At 56.2% G+C, this 18387-nt stretch overlaps 1 protein-coding gene across 7 annotated transcripts in view; it reads right to left on the minus strand.

The window, feature by feature from the left end:
• KIF17 (kinesin family member 17) overlaps positions 1 to 17134 on the minus strand; it is a 51063-nt gene extending 33929 nt beyond the window's left edge. For 6 of the 7 annotated variants that reach the window (XM_032615452.1, XM_032615443.1, XM_032615434.1 and 3 more), the window contains exons 1-5: positions 16859 to 17134; positions 10880 to 11026; positions 9856 to 9957; positions 4221 to 4410; positions 268 to 720 (exon numbers count right to left, since the gene is read on the minus strand). In XM_032615452.1, the coding sequence (XP_032471343.1) occupies positions 268 to 720; positions 4221 to 4410; positions 9856 to 9957; positions 10880 to 11026; positions 16859 to 17089 (1123 nt within the window). In that variant the 5' untranslated portion in view covers positions 17090 to 17134. The remainder of the gene's footprint in view (positions 1 to 267; positions 721 to 4220; positions 4411 to 9855; positions 9958 to 10879; positions 11027 to 16858) is intronic. The other variant, XM_032615472.1, reaches the window with a different exon arrangement.
• Between the last annotated feature and the right edge of the window lie 1253 nt (positions 17135 to 18387).

Here is an 18387-nt window from a genome sequence, read left to right on the forward strand (position 1 = left end):
GGAGGACGGATGTGCAGCCTCGAGGCAAGGAACGGGGGTGGGGGGGGGTACAGAGCCTCCAGCTGATGGGACGGGCCTCATGCTGGGTCATCGGCGAGCAGAAACCATCTGGGCCGTCATCAACCAGGGCTCTCCCCGGCCGTTCAAAACTCTATGCTCACGTGAAGCTGCGAGGAGGTGGGACATTGCTTCCATGCCCCGGAAGACAAAGGGAGGGGGCCTTTCTCGTCCCGGGCCCTCCCTTCCACTCCCTCCCCCTGCGCCCACCTGACAGGGTGCTGGGGCTCATCTGCTGAGCCAGAATCGCCCTGAGCTTCTTGATCTCCTCCTGGTACTCGCGCAGGAGGGCATCCTTGGGGTCCTCGTTGATGCGAGGCTTGTTCCTGATGTTCTTGGCTCGGTTGGCATAGCGCAGCGTGCTGAGGGTCTCATCGTAGTTGTTGTCAGCGGGCGACAGGCAGGCCACCATCAGTGTCTTGGTGTTGCCGCCCAGCGAGTCCTGCAGCAGCCGCGTCAGTTTCGAGTCCCGGTAGGGGATGTGTTTGCAGCGCCCGTCCACCAGGGCCGAGATGACGTTGCCCAGCGCCGACAGCGACAGGTTGATCTTGGTGGCCTCCTTGAGCCGCTCCCCCGTGGCACCCGTCTTGGACTGCCGCTCGCTGCCTGCCAGGTCCACCAGGTTCAGCTTGCCTGCCCGGAGGTGGTCCTTGCCCCGCTCATCTGCAGACAGACCAGGCAGAGGGGTGAGGGCCCCGGGGTGAGCCCCACGGTAAGGAGACCCTGGGTGCTCCCCACCCACGGAGGGTGCACAGGAGCCCCATGGAGGGGGTGCTAGGACTGTGCCGTTACAGATGAGAAAAGTGAAGCTCAGAAAGGGCAGTTAACATGCCTAAGGTCACACAGCTTCCAAGAGCAGAAGCCAGGGCCAACTGACTCCAGGGAGTGGGGGCTGGGAGGCACAGGCTGCTCTCTGAGTGCTGCAGGATTTCTTACGGCTATCGAGACAGCTCACAGATTCCTTGTGAGGCAACTGCGGGGCGGGGCAGGGTGGGGGCAGTGGGAGGCAGTGAGGGGATATGATCGGGTCACCAGGGAGCTGAATCCCTCAATGCAAAAAACATCGGCTTTGGAGAGCCTTGGACCCAGTTCCCATCCAACTCTTGCCTCCTACTTGCTGTGTGACCTTGGCAAAGCCACGCACCTCTCTGACCCTCAGTTCTCACATCAACAAAATGAGACTAACGATAGCTCCCCACCAGCGTTGGTTGTTGGAAGGAGTGAGCGGACAGCACACTTGTACGGAGTCCACACGGGGCCCAGCACACAGCAGGGGTTCGTTTGCCCTGAGAACGAGCCCAGTTCTGCAGCGACCGCAGCTGTGCTGGCAGGGCAGACCCGTGTTCTGGGGGTGACGCGAGCCGGGCACTGGCTGGGAGCAGGGGCCTGGAGCACAGGTTTTGAAGGCAGAGACCTGAGGGATCCGGTCTTGATTCTATCCCTCAGCAGCTGTGGAACTCAGGGATATCAACTCTGAGCCTCGGCTTTCTCTTAGTAACATGGGAATCTAAGGCCCACCCTGAGGGCTGTTGTGAGGATTACACAGAGAGCACAGGCATGAGGGGCTCGGGGTCATGCCTGGCACACAGCAAGTACTCCTCAAATGACAGCCTGCGGCTCTTGATACTATTAATAATTCTTACTGTCATCAGAGGACATGGTAAACGGTTCCAAATGAAATAGAGGGGAGGAGCAGGGGCTTCCTCCTTAGTTTCCTGCTGGTTGAAACCAGAATTGGCCAGGTTTTGCCCGTGAGCACAGCTACCTGAAGTAAAAAGTTCTGGCTGGCACCCAGTGGAAGCTTGGACATGCAAGGGGCTTGATTCTTTGGGCTATTTTTTTCTTAAGGAGCAGCAGGAAGGAGGGACTTGGAAATGCCCTTTTGGAAAGCTCTTTGCAGAATGTACCAGGAGCCTTAAACAGGTTGGTACCCTTGCCCCAGGAGGCCTGCTCCAGGGAATCTAATCTGAGGAGATGACTCTAAAAGCAGAAAAGGGGACTTCTCTGGTGGCAGAGTGGTTAAGGATCCGCCTGCCAATGCAGAGGACACAGGTTCGATCCCTGGTCCAGGAAGATCCCACATGCCACGGAGCAACTAAGACCGTGCGCCACAACTACTGAGCCTGTGCTCTAGAGCTTGCAAGCCACAACTACTGAAGCCCGCGCCTAGAGCCTGTGCTCCGCAGCAAGAGAAGCCACCGCAATGAGAAGCCTGCGCACCACAACGAAGAGTAGACCCCGCTCGCCGCAACTAGAGGAAGCCCGTGTGCAGCAAGGAAGACCCAACGCAGCCAAAAATAAATAAATAAATACATTTTTAACAATAAATAAATAAAAGCAGAAAAGGCTTTGTACACAAAGATGTTCATCATGGCATTATTTACAACACTGAGAAACCGGAAACAGCATTAAGAGCTTGTAGGAAAAAAAAAAAAAAAAAAAGAGCTTGTAGAGGGCCGGGTAGAGGAGGGTGCTGACTGATGCGCGGTCCTTCAGCCACCTCCCATGGTCAAGAAGACATGGCAGGAACGATGTGGGAACATTCTTAGGGATGGCATGGGAAATGAAACATGGGGAAGAAACTTTATATAGAGCAGAAGATTTTAAGTATGTTTAAAATTTGCACAGGGAAAAAAAGGATCAAAATAACATATGCTTAAATGTTAACGGTTGTGTTTATGAGTAATTTCCCCTACCTTTCTCTAACTCCTAAATCTTCATTGAACTTATTTTATAATGGAAATAAAAAATATCTTTAAAATTTTTAAAAAGCCTGTTTGCAGGCAGCCTGCCTCATCCTTCAAACCCATCTGCAGAGACCAAGAGGCACCCCACAGGGCCACTCTCTCCTCCTCCCTCCTGATCTGTCCTCTCAGGCCCTAGTCCCTGCCCCCACCTACAGCGTCATCATATGAGGATGTGATCACACCACCCGCCCTCCCCATATCATCACCCCTGGGGGAGACTCTGACCCAGCCAGCACCAGGGGGTTGGCCTGGAGCCAGGTCACCACACAGGTGGGCAGTGTGCTGCTGGGGGTTCCGTCAACCCAGGCCTTGACCTTGGGCTGGGATCTCTCCACAATTACGTTCCTAGTTGGGCTGAGGCTGCTTCCTGCTCCACTGCTCTCCGGAGTTCTGCTTGTGATGAACCACAAACTTGGAGGCAGCTGCAGTGTTAGTGGGAAAAACCCAGATGTCAGAGAAACCTGGGTTCAAATCCCAGCTCTACCACTTAGCAGTTAAGCCGTACCTTGAAGCACTTAAGTAAGACCTTGAACAAGCAGGTCACTTGACCTCTCAGAGCCTCCGTTTCCTCATCTGTTAATGGGAATTATAATGCCTGCATTTAGGACTGTTGTGGGCTTTAAATAGAATGAGGTGTGTAAAGGACTCAGCACAGCGTCTATAGGTGGCCTGAAATAAACGAGTTCCTTTCCTTCTTCTTCTCTTTCTCAGTAACTCTTCCAGAAATAAAGAAAGAGTGAGATGGCTTTGGAGTAGAGAATGCTAAAGAAAGAGGAGAGGGCTTCCCTGGTGGCGCAGTGGTTGGGAGTCTGCCTGCCGATGCAGGGGACACGGGTTCATGCCCCGGTCCGGGAAGATCCCACGTGCCGCGGAGCGGCTGGGCCCGTGAGCCATGGCCGCTGAGCCTGCGCGTCCGGAGCCTGTGCTCCGCAACGGGAGAGGCCACAACAGTGAGAGGCCCGCGTACCGCAAAAAAAAAAAGAAAGAGGAGAATCCTAAAGTTCTGGGTGGCACACACTCTGGGGGCAGACCCCTGGGATAGAGGCCCAGCTCGAAGACCTTCTAGTTGTGTGACCGCGATTTCCTCACTCATCTGTAAAACAGGGATGATATGAGTATCCACCTCATGGGGTTGTTGGAAGGAGCAAATGAGCTGATGCAAATACATTGCATGGCACGGAGAAAGTGCTCAATGGTAGCTACCGGTATTATTATTGCTGTTGTTGATGATGCTGTTTATCCTGGAAACGTGGGTCCTGGCACAGGGACAGTCCTCTTGTGTTTCCTCCAGGCAACCCCAGCATCTCTTCCCAGTTGGGGCCCTCGAGGCTCCGAGTGGTGAAGGGTCTGGGCTACTAGGAGCAGGCACCCGGCTTGGTGGTCCGGCCCCCTCCGCCCCCGCCCGGCCCCACATACCCACCGCGTAGATCTCGATGCTGATGGTGAAGATGGAGTGGGAGCGGGAAGAGTCCTTGTTCATCAGGGTGTAGCCAACCGAGCGGTTCTTCCAGCCCGTCTCCATGACGCGCTCGCACTGGGCCACACTGTGCACCGTGTGCATGGAAAGCCCCTTCACGTACACCCCCTTCTCCGAGTGCTCCTTCAGCTGCGGGCAAGAGGCACGGGTCAGGGCTCCCCGGGGAACCTGAGGGAAGGGCCCAGCTCCCACCACCTCTGCCCTCCTGCAGGGCGGGTTGGCACCTCGGATTCCCTGTCACAGGTCGGGGGTTTGACCTAGGTAGAACCAGCCTCAAACCCACCCCCGCCTCTCCCTTGTTGTGCGACCTTGGGTCAGTGACATCATCTCTCTGAGCCTCCGTTTGCACATCTGTAAAATGGGTACAAGATACCTATCCCTTAGGGAGGTGGTGAGGATTCTGTAAACTAAGACTCGTACAACGCATGGCATGATGCCTGGCACGTGGTAACTGCTCCATAAATGGCAGCCGCGGTCTCACTGTTGTTAGTGCCGTGGTTGTGAAGGTGGTTTCTGGTCTGGGGCTTCAGCTCCCAGGGACCGACCCTGTCTGTAGTCATTCACCCAAGGGCTCTGAGTGCTTCTCCCCTGACTTGCCAACGTGGCTTCTGCTCGCCTCCCTGCCGCGGCTCCACGGCAACAAGAATGTTCCCAGACCCTTGGATCATGGCGGGTGAAGGGCCATTTGCCGCCCAGAACTCCCACTGGCCCCCAGCCCTTAGCACGATGGCAGCGAGTAAATCCATTTATCTGACTGCTGCGTGCTTGCTCTCCAGGCAGCTGAGCTGTTTTGTTGCTGACACAGAGCTGTGAAAAGCAATGTGAGAGGAAATAAAACCACTTTGGGAAGAGCAGAATGAATTAGGACAGAAGTCATCTGTCCGCTGGTCTGAGCCAGAGTAGGCTCAGATGCTTTAGCCCGGGGCAGCTTCAGGGTCCCAGGTGGGGCTGGGCCCCTGCTGCAGAGCAGGGCGGGGAGCGGAGGGGGGCAAGCACAGGCCTGCCCTATCTCCCCAAGTCTGGAGAAAGAGCCAGACCCAGACCGAAGGACTGGGTTTCACGGAACAGATAAGCGACGGAGGCAAAGAAAGGTTGAGTGGCTTTCTGAAGGTCACACAGCTATTAGTGGCAGGGCAGCACTGGGGTCACCGGCAGTGGGAGACTCCAGAGGCAGGGCTTGGAGAGAGGTTGCAGCATCCTGGAGTAACTGAAGTTTGATATGACAAAGGGCTGACCTTGACCTAGAAGGTGGCTCTGAGGACGGAGCTCAAAGGACAGGAGCAGGAGAGCCTGCAAACAGAGCAGGGCTTGATGGTAGCCTGGGATGCTGTGTGCCTGCTTTGGTCACTGCCACACTCTCAGAGGCTAGATGCCTGCCTGGTACATGCTAGGCGCAGGTGACGGATGGCTGCTCCTGGCCTCAGGAAGAACGCAGTTTCCTATCCAGTCAGACAGACTCGGGTTAGAAACCTGGTTCTGTGACTTGCTAGTTGGGGAAGTCATTTTGCCTCTCTCGGCCTCGGTTTCCTCATCTGTAAAATGAGGATGATAAATCCTATTTCCACAAGACTTTTGGGAGGATCGAAAAGAGAATGGACGTGAAAGGAGCTCTGTGGGGGTTTCTGGAGGGGGTTCGGTGAACACAGATACCAAGAGGATGAGGCCGATCTCTCCAGCCTGAGCAACCTCACGAGCAGGAAAGGAGGTCAGGGGAGGCAACACCTAATGTAGGGGTCTCCCACCCACCCTATTTTTGGGCCCAGGAAGGCTCGCCCCCTCACCTCCCGACCTTCTGGATCCCTCCACCCCTCCCCTGCTGTTCCGGCCTCCACCCACCTCCGGAGTGTCAGGCGCCAGCCGTGCCCCGCATTCCTTGGTAACTGTTCCTCCCGGATGCCAGGCGGAGCGCGGTCGCCATGGCAACCAGCTGGGATGCGGCCGAGTGTGGGGGGGCGGCGCGCATGCAGGACAGGACCAGAGCCGGCCGGGAAACGCCCCCATGGAGGTGCGGGGGTCCTGCCACTGGCCCGACGCCGGCTGCGGGAACCAACTGGAGAGGCCCCTGAGGGCCCCACCTCCGCCACCCAGCACTGAGCTGGGTTCCATGATGGTGGTTCGCGGTGTTGGGGGAGGGGGTGTTATCGGCTTCCCCAAATCCCTTGCTGGCCCTCGCTGATCTAACCACTCTCATTAGCAGAATTACCAGGCCCTGTGCTGTGCTGTGGAGCCTGGCCACCTGGGTGCAAATTCCATCTTCACCCTTTACTGACTGCCCTCGGGCTGGTTCTTGAACAGCAGCTCCTCCTAAGGCTGCTGGGAGGGTTATACAGAACCCAGCTGTCCCTCCTCTGAGAGAGCTCCGGGCACCCATGCGCAATGTCTCTGAGCACATCTGTCACTGGCGGCCCTCACCCCCAGGCAGCCTGGCTCACCAAGCCTGAGGCCCGTGGTCCAGCTGGGCCACGTACAGGCAGCTGCCAGCCCTTGGGCCTGCAGGGCCTGGGTAACCGAACCCATCCTAGGGTCCATGATATGGAGGAAGTGGAGGGGGCTGGCAGGGGCCCCGATGCTGCAGGCTGGCCTTTCGGAGCAGACAAGCAGGAGCAACTCCCTGTGCCTGGCTCCCGTCCCCATGTCCCCGTCTGGGGGCTGAGTTATGACTCAGCTGCTCCAGCTCCAGGAGAGAGAATACAGTGGCTGGAGGTGCCTGTGTAGAAAGGGCAGAGCACTGCTGTGTCTGCGAGGAGGTGAGGAGGAGGGGGCTGGGGGCCAGTCCTGGTCTGGACGGGGACTGGGGGTGGGGGGAGTTCACACCCCTGTGGACCTGCTGTAGTCTGTGGCCTGACCTCCAGGGTCTTCCCAGTAAGTCTCTGTTGAATGGATGACTCAACTCATGAATGTTCCTCCCTCAAATGGAACCCCACTACTCGCTTCTCACTGCCCCCCCGGGTTTCCTATACTTCCCACCCGGAAAAGTCTGGGAGGAAAGCACCTGACCACTCAGATCCCACATATTCTGGTATTAGCGCCATTACTAGTAATTTGCTGTGTGACCTTGGCCAAGTCCCTTCCCCTCCCTGGGACTCAGCTTCCTCATCTGTACCATGAAAGGACTGGACTTAGAAGCTCTCTAAGGGTCTTTCTGGCTCAAAATTTTAAGGATTTTTCCACTATCTGGCCAGCACAAGCAAGTATTTTTTCAAAACAGCTGCTCCCTGGGGTCAGGTTTGTTCAGTTGGGCCATACAATGGTTGCGGGTCAGAGAGGAACTCACAGTCCCTCCAAATGAAGCCAGGACAACTGGAGGGCCTAGGGGCAAGTGGGGGGCTCTGGATCTGAGCAGGGAAACAGCTCTGCCCCACATGGATGGGGTGGGACGGGACCCAGGTGATCCCAACGTCCTGTCCAATCTAGAGGTCAGTGAGGGTCTGGAAGACTGGGGGCATCGGCAGCAGCCCCTTTATCTGGTTCTGCGCCCCCTCCCGTGGCTGTCAAGGCCTGTGCCCTGGGGAGATTTAGGCAGTTGGGCCACGGAAAATGTCCAACCCTGACTCTGTGGCTTCCTAACCTAGTGGCCACAGGCAGGTCACCTCCTCTTTCCCAGCCTCCTTTCCTCATCTGCAGAATGGGAATCTCCATAGCAACCTCCCAGGACTGATGCTCATTAATGACTGACATTCCCCCAGCTCAGGCATTCTGACTCTGAGGAGGTAGTTCAACCTCCACCGCTGGTTGTGGGCCTCTTGCGGGGGGTGTGGAGGCGGGCATTGTTTCTTGGTCAGATAAGAAGCCCCAGAGTCTGGGGGCAGCCACCAGCATGCTGGCCACAGATCTGGGTCAGTCTCCCCTCACTGGGCTCCTCATTGGACTTTTTTTTTTTTTTGGCCACGCCGTGCAGCATGCGGGATCTTAGTTTCCTGACCAGGGATGGAACCCAGGCCCCCCGCATCGGGGAGTGAGGAGTCTTAACCACTGGACCACCGGGGAAGTCCCTCCTCCTTGGACTTGACCTGGCCCATCCAGGATTCAGAGAGTCCCAGATAGGAGACATAACCAAGCCTTGCCCAAAGGTCCCGGGCTTGGTCCAGCCCCTGCCACCCCCTGGCTGTCCAGTCCTGGCAGGGTCACTTGACCTCGCTGGGCTCCCCAAAGGGTCAGCCACGTTCTGCTATCTTTTTCTTTTTCTTTCTTTTTTTTGCGGTACGCGGGCCTCTCACTGTTGTGGCCTCTCCCGTTAGCGGAGCACAGGCTCCGGACGCGCAGGCTCAGCGGCCATGGCTCACGGGCCCAGCCGCTCCGCGCACATATGGGATCCTCCTGGACCGGGGCACGAACCCGCGTCCCCTGCATCGTCAGGCGGACTTTCAACCACTGCGCCACCAGGGAAGCCCCATTCTGCCTATCTTGATAGAGCCCTCAAAGCATCTAATTCTGCTTCACCCAGCTGGGAAATGATGTCCTTTCATTCTGATTCTAGCCTTTCAGGAGACTGAGGACAATTTACGAGATGAGCAATGCTCAGTGCCCAGTTGGGCCAGCCCTAGTTTTTTTCTGTCTTGAGTCCATTTTGCAACCCCCAGGTCATATTCCTCATCCTTTCTCGGAATCCCAATGGCACGAAAGAGCTCACACATCGAGCCCCTACTATGCGCTGACCCTCTGCTCAGCAGCTCCCCCTTGTTACCCTCTTCAATCCTCACAACATTCTGAGGTCATGTCATCGACCTTTGGACACCTCCACACCAGACCCCTTTCAGAGGGGGACAAGGTCCCAGAATCTGAGCCCATCTGTGGTGGTAAAATGGGATGTTTGCGATGCAGGAACTTGATGTCAGACAGATCTGGGTTCAACTCCAGGTTTGGCCCAGCTTCCTGCTGTTGAAGCTTGGGCAAGTTAATTACCCTCTGTAAACCTCCCTTCCCACATCGGTAAACTGAGGATAATAATGTGGGTATCCCCAACTTTCTCTAAGTTCAAGTCGGAAAGAAATCCGATTTTCACTTTTACCAAAAAAGCCTTTCTCGTACTAATGTCAGTCTTTCATAAAAGCAAAGTGGAATCAAGACTTTGGAAAGCAGGGGATACTCTTCCCTTTAGGCTATTTCAGCTTTTACAAAACACTCGCTCTGCTTTCTGATAGTGGGGGAAACCTGTATCTACCTAACGAGGTGACTGGGAGTATTAAATGGGATAACATGCATGTGCTCAAAAAATGATCACTATTACCTTTTAAGCTTGAAAGTCCCTTAGAATTTTTCAAAATAATTTTTTAGAAGTGGAACCCTTTTTTCAAATGCAATCCGTCACCAAATTCCATCTATTTCAACAGATGTAAGTGGCACTGCCCCAGAGAAGGCCTCCCCTCCCCTTGCGTGGTGCGGGTAGGCCCAGTAACCCCTCCCCTGCCTCACGGACTCTGAGACTACTCCAAAATTCAAGTTCAAAACTCCCCATTCTAGTCTGAACCAGCGCCTGTGTCCTCAGGACCCTTCCCCATATTTCTGAGGGAGCACCCCCAATGCCAACCTCCCCCTCTAGCTGCCCCCACCCACCCCTGCCGGGGCTGCACCCACCTCCAGCTTCTGCTTGGTGTCAGTACCCAGCAGGTCACGGACATCTTCATTGTAGATCTCCAGGTAGGAGGCCCGGACCAGGAACTTGGTGTTCTCTGCACACTGCAGGGAGAGCAAAGATACCTGAGCACCCGCTGCCTGGACATCACAAGAGGACATCGTGGCAGGAGGTGTCCCGAACCTCACCTGACCCTGCCTGCCTGGCCAGCTCTCCCCTCCTCTCCGGCTTCTCAGAGTGGCATCATTTTCATACTGCTATGGACCCACGCTCTCTCTACAAGCCTCATGGGAAAGGAAATGGGAGAGGCCTCCCCACTGTTCAGGTAGAGAGACCAAGGCCACGGGTAAGGCCTGGACCAAGCACTGGCCCTGGGCTAATCCCCGGCAGTTCTTCCAGTTGCCTGATGTTCCTGTGGGTCATCAAAATGAGTCCCAGGTGTAGTACAGTGAGCTCTGCAGCTGACTCGTCCCTGCTTTGCCATTTCCCAGATGCAGGAATCTCTGCGCATTCATGAGTGGTCAGCAGGGCACGTCTCACCGCAGCCTGGACACTGGGATACCTGGTCTGGGCCCAGCCCATAAGGGCTCCAAGCCTTGGCTTCCCTATCTCAAAAATGAGGATAACAGCTACCTCCTGGGCCAGGGTGGTAGTGAGATAATTATGCAAAGGGCTTTGCACAATGCTTGGCTTGTAGCAGCTGCTCAATTAAAAAAGGAAGCTATGATTGTTTACAGCCATTTCTTGGGCCAGCACTCTGGGTCATCATATCCATGTGAAGTGTTACACGAAATGTTAAAATCCAAAAATGGCAGGAGGAAAACTCAGCAGGTAGAATTTTCTCAGCTTTAAGTTCTCCCATCACCTCTTCAGAAACCAGAGCCTGCGTCTGTCTGCTCATCTGTGCCGCGTCAAGGCCGCTCTGACCGCATCCCACAACCGCTGCCCAGGTCAAAAGTGCTCAGGATCATTCACGGTAACGCCTGGGGAGCCCAACCCTGCCCCTTCCAGCCCCCAGGCCCATACCTGGACGCTCTCGAAAATATGCTCGAAGGCCCTAGGGATGATGCCTCTTTGGCAGGGTGGGTCAGGCAGGCCCTGCATGGTGAAGGACTTCCCGCTGCCTGTCTGGCCGTAGGCAAAGATGGTGCCGTTGTAGCCCTCGGTGACGCCCTGTGTGGGAGGACACAGCCCAGGGCTCAGCTGGCTGAGCTCAGCCAGGCTTGGGGCCAGGCCCGGGGCTGCAGGGCTGCCTCCTGACTCACAGACTTAGGGCCCCTCCCTGGCTCTCCCACCACGGTGGCACAGGGCTGGGGGAGGGCAGTGCAGAGATGAACGCGGCACAGCTCTGTCCTGAAGGGGGTCACTGCGCGGTGGGGTAGGAGACTGTCTCTGTGTATGGCTAAGAGCCTGGCCGCCATCCTTTACTGACTGTGCCCTTGGCCTGTCCTTATTCAGGCACATGGGGCCTCAGCTTCCTCATCTGTAACAAAGGGTAAGAACAGCACCTCCTCTGAGGCTGTCGGGAGGTGTACACAGGAATTATTTCACCTGCTGGCACACGAAGTGCTGGCACACAGAGGTAGATGCTCCCTAAATGTCTGCCTGGAACGTGCGGGAGACAATACATATACACGTGATCCTCATATGAGGTGGAGGTGCATGTAATGATGGCGTACAGGACGGGCAAGGAGAGGGAGTGCCAAGAGGGGGGTGACAGAAGGTGCAGGAGGCGCCAGGCAAAGCTTCCTGGGCAGGTGGAGGAGAAAGGGGGAGCAGAAAGGGTGGCTTGGATTTTAACAGGTGACAGGAAGAGGAAGGCATTCTAGGCTGAGGGGACAGCCTGAGCAAAGACCAGAGAGGTGAGAGGCTGAGAGCAGGTGGAACTTGGGCGAGGGGGATGGAGACGAATCTGGGAAGAAGCAGGAGGCAAACCAGGTGGCATACCCAAGGGCATCTTTCATTCACCGATGCGACTGTTCTTTCCATAGGTACCGACTCTCTCCTCTGAGGGGGACTGTGGCTGGTGACAGAGCCATGAACAAAGAAGACACCCTAGTCCCCGCCCAGCTCATGAGATCACAAATTCTAGAACTTAGTATGGGGGGGCAGGGGAATCCTGTGTTAGAATGTGGGCCCAGAGAGCTGTGCCCAGGCCCCCAGGGCCCAGGTGGCATCTGCGCCCGTTTCCACTGCAAAGGCACATCCTGTAGGGACTTCCCTGGTGGTCTAGTGGGTAAGACTCCATGCTCCCAATGCAGGGGGCCCAGGTTCGATCCCTGGTCGGGGAACTAGATCCCACAGGCATGCCGCAACCAAGAGTCTGCATGCCGCAACAACGATCCCAGGTACTGCAACTAAGACCCGATGCAGCCGAAATTTTTTAATTAAAAATATTTTAAAAAGGGCTTCCCTGGTGGTGCAGTGGTTAAGGGTTCGCCTGCCAATGCAGGGGACGTGGGTTCATGCCCCGGTCCGGGAAGATCCCACATGCCGCGGACAGGCTAGGCCCGTGAGCCACAACTACTGAGCCTGCGCGTCTGGAGCCTGTGCTCCGCAACAAGAGAGGCCACTACAGTGAGAGGCCCGCACACCGCGATGAAGAGTGGCCCCCGCTCGCCGCAACTGGAGAAAGCCCTTGCACTGCACAGAAACGAAGACCCAACACAGCCAAAAAAAAAAAAAAAAAGTTAGCTACCTTTCTAAAAAAATATATTAAAAAAAAAAAAGAAAGACCCATCCTGTAGACCACTGCGGGGCTCGGGATCCCCAGGGACTGCTGGGGAAGGAAGACTGGAAGTCACGATCCACAGCTCATCAGAGGGCCAGGTGCTACACACCAGGATGAGGCCCCTGAGGTGTGGGAGAGCCGTGGCAGACCAGTCACCCAACCAGGAGCCTCAGAGGCAGGGCACGCGAAGCCCCAGGGACAACACGGTGCAGTGCCTGGACCATCAGTGTCACCCAGACCTGACAAGGGATTCTATATCAAAATAAATATTTTATATGCACTGTCCAGTAGGGCAGCCGCCAGCCACACCAGAAGTGCGCCTGATGCGACCGAGGAGCTGAATTTATGTTAATTTACGTTTAAAAACTGAAGCAGTGTAAAATATTTTCCCATCAAACACAACTTTATTTTTTTGTGTTTCATTTCATTTGAACTATGGATACTTAAGCACCTGAATTGAGATGTACGATAAGTATGAAACACACACCTGATTTCGAAGACTTTGTATGAAGAAACAATGTAAACTATCTCCCTAATAGCTACTATACCATGATAGTATCTATTATTATGTTTTATTGAAATGATAACCTTTTGGATACTATTGGGTCAAATAAAATGGATTATTAAAATTAATTTCAGGGACTTACCTGGTGGTGCAGTGGTTAACAATCCGCCTGCCAATGCAGGGGACATGGGTTCGAGCCCTGGTCCAGGAAGTTCCCACATGCCACGGAGCAACTAAGCCTGTGCGCCACAACTACTGAGCCTGCGCTCTAGAGCCCACGAGCCACAACTACTGAGCCTGCGTGCCACAACTACTGAAGCCCGCACGCCTAGAGCCCGTGCTCCACAACAAGAGAAGCCACCGCAATGAGAGAAGCCCACGCACCGCAGTGAAGAGCAGCCCCCACTCGCCGCAAATGGAGAAAGCCCGCGCGCAGCAACGAAGACCCAACACAGCCAAAAATAAATAAATAAATAATTTATATTAAAAAAAAAATCAAATAAAACTGAAATTCAGCTCCTCAAAAGCAACAGCCTCATGTCAAGTGCTCACCTGCCACATATGGCTGGTAGTCCCTAACTGGACAGCCCAGATATGGAACATTTCCACCACTGCAGAAAGTTCTGCAGAACCACGCTGCTGTGAAGCCGAAGACAGCTTTACACGCATTAAGGCAAAACATAAGATTTCAGAAACGCCTCACCCATCAACTGACACCTCCAGACCCACCAGAGACGTGCGTACACACGGAGCAGGTCCTAAACGTCAGCCACTCTGTCCACCCCGGGTTCTGCCATGTTCCCCGCATTATTATTTACTAAATGATTTTCATGAAATCAAACTGTTAATTGACTCTCCTGTTAACTTGATGTCATCCTCTGAAGCTGCATTACAGGCTGGACATGCTAAATATTTCTTCTATTTCCCATTAAAATCAACGCATAACTATTGAAATGGAAGTAACAGCATCTGTGCTAAATTGCCTCACGTCCCCTTTCTGTCCTCTCCCAAACGAACAGTTTTGTGTTCCATCCAGGGACCAAATTCTACTGCATCGATGTCTCTGGACACCAGGCCCGTCCTCAGTCTGTCCTGGTAGAAGCCATGGGACCTGGTCCCCGGGTGGGTTGGGTGGTGGGTCATCAGAGGCGGCTCTAAGGTCATGGGTGTGAAGCGGGGAGGACGAGGAGATGGCAAAGCCACTGGCTGGGAAAGAACCCACAGACCAGGCAGCGGGCCAGGTGTGGAGGCGAGGAGCTCCGGGTAGGACATGCTGAGTCGGCTGAAAGGTGGGTCTGAGGTGGACAGCTCCCAGGACAGTGGAAGAGGTCACCCAGTGACAGAGGAGATCAGGAACAGAGCCTGGATTTAAGGGTGGGGGTGGGGGTGGGGAAGGGAAGGGTCAGTCCGAAGTGCTGGGGGCTTCGTGCAGTAGGAACTGCAGGGAAGGGCCTGGGCAGGAGGCTGCCTGGAGGTGGTCAGAGCCCAGCAGGACAGACGCACAGCCGCCCGGCCTAAGGGCGCAGCTACTCCTGGCTCCAAGTCGCTGAACCACGCTTGGCATGGGATTCACATGCCGCTCATTTAATAGAGGCAGCAGGATGGAGCATGGGGACCTGGCACTGCGCTGGGGATCAAAACCACCAGTAACTCCTTCTGTGACATTCAAGGTCTCCGTTTCCTCGCCAGGAATGATGCCTCCAGCTCTACATATGTCTGGTGAAGATCAAATGCTACATGCTGGTCTCCACCTGAAAGGCCCTTTCCTCCACCTTCTTGCCCGGTTGACTCCTCTCATCCCGGTCTCAGCTTAGATCTCACCACTTCCAGGAAGTCCTCCCTGCCTTCCCATCCCCTCCAAGCCCAGGTTTGCTAGCCTTCTCTATGCTGCCAAAAAGTCCCCCAGGATTCTCCTCCCACTCATCACCCTGGCTTGTAGCTACTAGCTTAGCTGCTCCGAGCTGGCTGAGGGCGGCGCTCCCCATGCCTAGGATGGGGCCTGGTATGAGAATACTATTTGTTAGCTGAATGAATGAATGAATGAATGAATGAATGAAAAGGAACATACGTCATGTTGAGTTTGAGGCTCTGTGGGATGACTGGAGGTAGGGGTCTGACGGAATCCCCTGTAGCAGTGAACTCGGGACAGAAGTGAGAGCTGGAGATCTGAGGTAGTCACTGTCTCCTTAGGTCTCCCCCTCTGGGCTGGGGCTTCCTGGGAACCCTAACCAAGGGAGGCTTGCTCAGGGGAATTATTTCCACGATGCGGAGGGGAACCCATGAGCAAGGCTGAGGCCCTGGAGAGGGCAAAGCCAAGGAGAACTCAATCTCAGAATCTTCCCGTCTCCGAGGGGCGACGCTGGACGGGGAAGCAGAGGGGCCCTGGGGACAGAGCTACAGCAGGTTGCTGGAAGCATCAGGGTGGCTGACTCTGACTCACCGTGCAGAATGGTCTTCTAGGAGCTAAGAAGCCAAGGTGGAGCAGGCAGCTCTGGGAAGAGAGAGCTCCTGCCATCCAAGGACCATTCAAGGTGGACGTTCAAGGACCCGGGGTAGGGGGGTGGCTGGACCAGAGGACCGATTCTGGTCCCTTCCAGCCTGGGAGTCCAGGATGGTAGGACAGCCTGGCCATCCCCAGAGCGTGGTACCACCCTCTGGGGAGAGCTGCCCCCTTTCCCTGGGCATCTTCTACAGTCACGCCCTCACCACTGGGGGGCTCTGGGTTCCAGAACACTTCCACCCTCACAGGTGGTTTCGACTGTGGCCAAAGGAGGTGCTCTGGGGGATGTTAACTGGCCTGCCGGCCAAAACAAAAAGGTTCCACAGGCAAATACCTTTTGGAAATGCTAGGTTAAATAAGCCAAACGATTTTCTCCACCGCAAGACTCCCCAGAGCCTCAAGTACCGGAATGTGCGGCTTCAGGTGAGGGAGGGTGTGTGCAGCGCTTCCCAGACTTTTCCTTTTTTCCTGAAACAAGCTGTGACATCTCACTTCACTAGCGATTCGATGCACAGCTGGGGAGATGGTGGTAGCAAGGAAAGAGCCCTTGGGCTAGGAGTAGCTCCAGCCCCACCTCCGCCAGAAACTCACTGTGGGAGCTTGCCCTGTTTCCTCCCTATGGGCCTCAGTCTCCCCATCTGTGAAATGTGAACCTCCCTGTCGTGCAGCGCCAAGGAGCTACCTAGTGTGAGAGTGTGAAAAAAAGTAAAAGCCCTATAAGGGGCAGAAACTGCTGTGGCCTCCCTGTTCTTCAACCGCCAAAGAGGAAGGTAAGTCAGACCAAAGGTAAAGGGTTTCCAGTTCTCCAGGACCAAGGCCTTCTCTCTGCAGAAGCAGGGAACTAGTGAGGGGGCGGAGGAGAAAGGAGAGGGGGAGGGGGAGGGGGAGGGGGAGGAGACCCGAGGCTCTTGGGAGAAGAGGAGGAGGCTGGGGAAGTGGCTGGAGCTTTTAGAGAAGTCCTGAAGGTGTTGGGTGAGGGTGGAGGGCAAGTGGTCTTGGGGGCTGGAGTTCCTGTGGGAAGCAGGCTGGAAGGACGGGGGTGAGGACCAGCCTTGGCACCGGGGGCAGTGGAGACATTGTAGATGGGTTCCAGCTGTCTGCTGACAGAAGTCTTCAGACCAACCTGCTGCTGTCCACCCGCGCCCCTTCAGAAGGGCCTTCCCGCCCGGCTTGCGGGCAGGGCAGTCCCTCAGGACCCCTCCGAGTGGCCCCAGGTCCCCCAGGTCCTGCCCAGCGGGTCCTCGGAGGCGGCCTCGCGGGCGTCCTCACCTCCACCAGCGGGTAGGCGATTTCGTTGTAGATCTGCTCGGTAAAGTGGTCCATGTAGTAGGCGCCGTCGAAAGTGAACTGCTTGGGGGGCTGGTCGACGGCGCCCGGGTTCTGGATGAAGCACTGGCCGCGCGCGGAGTCCACCGTCACCACAGGCTGGCAGTTCAGCTCCCACTCCCGCTGGTTCATGGGGCGGCAGCGCACCACCACCTTCACCGACTCCGAGGCCATAGCGCCGCGGCGGGGGTCCCCGGGGTGCGGCCCGACGTGGACGCCGCGACCAGGACACAGGACCACGGTGCGGGAGCCGCCGGGGCGCCGGGGCCGGGGGGCGGGGCCTCGCGGGCGGGGGCGGGACCGGACTCCTTGGGGGACGCCTCGATAGGAGGGTAGGGGCCGCGCGGGAGTCTCAGGACCCGAGCCGGAGCCGCCGCCTCCTCCCGCTCCCGGGCTCGCCCGTCCCTGAGGCCCAGACCGGGCGCGGGCAGTGGGGGATCGGCGCTGGAGGCGCCGCCGCAAGACCAGAGTCCCCGGAGCCGCCCCAGCCGCCCGCTAGCACGGACGCCGCCACGGCGTTCGCGGTTGCTGGGCAACGCCCCTGGCGTCACAGCCCGTGCCTCCCGAACTTCCGCGCGTTCTCCGCGCCCGGCGGGCCCTGAGAGCAACGCCCGGCTGGAGGCCGGCGCGGGGGGCGGCCGTCGGGGAGGACCGGCACTGGCTTTGCTGGAGCATCTGCCGGCTCGGTGCCCGATGCTGCACAGCCGTTTTCTTCTCCAGTCCCCACAGTCCCAGTCCAGAGAGGTTAAGCAGCTTGCCCGAGGTGGCCCAGGGGAGGCCAGGCTTGACGCCACCTCGGAGAGAAATACTAGAGGAGAGGCCTCATCCGGGGATTAGAGACCTACTGAGAAAGGCAACAGGACCTTGCTGCCCTTTATCCACATCCCTGTATTGACTCGGGAAGGCTGTCCCAGAGCCTATCACAGCCCCGGGGACAGAGCAAAGTTTCCCTCTAACGCTGCCCCTTGTTTTCATTAAGACTCAAGATTGAGAAACAAAACAAAAAAACTTTGAAAGCTGGTCTTTTGGTTGGAGAGGCTGCCTGGCCTCTCTCCCCACCCCCACCCCGAGCACAAATCCCTCCAGAATAGCGGCCGTCACACCTCCTCTACGCTCCCCTTTGCACAGAAATTGTCAGCTACGTGCCTGCCGGGCACGGTGATAGATGCCGGGAGACAGCCCAGTCCCTGCCCTCCAGGTGCCCAGAGTCTAGTGGGGGAGGCTGACATTTGAAACAAATGTCCCACAAACAAAAATCCCATAAATAAGAGTGTTAACAAACTAAAGGACCAGTTTTATGGAATATCTAGCCAGGAAACCTCACCCAGGCCGAGCAGGGGGTCAGGGGGCAGTCAGGGCAGGCTTTCCTGAGACTGAGAGATGGTAAGGTTGAGGCATTAATCAGGAAGAAGGAAGAAGAGGACGACGAGGAGGCCTGTGCAGGCTGTGCAAAGACCCTGTGGCACGTTGCA

Source organism: Phocoena sinus, chromosome 1, assembly GCF_008692025.1.
Source record: "Phocoena sinus isolate mPhoSin1 chromosome 1, mPhoSin1.pri, whole genome shotgun sequence".
Taxonomy (NCBI): domain Eukaryota; kingdom Metazoa; phylum Chordata; class Mammalia; order Artiodactyla; family Phocoenidae; genus Phocoena; species Phocoena sinus.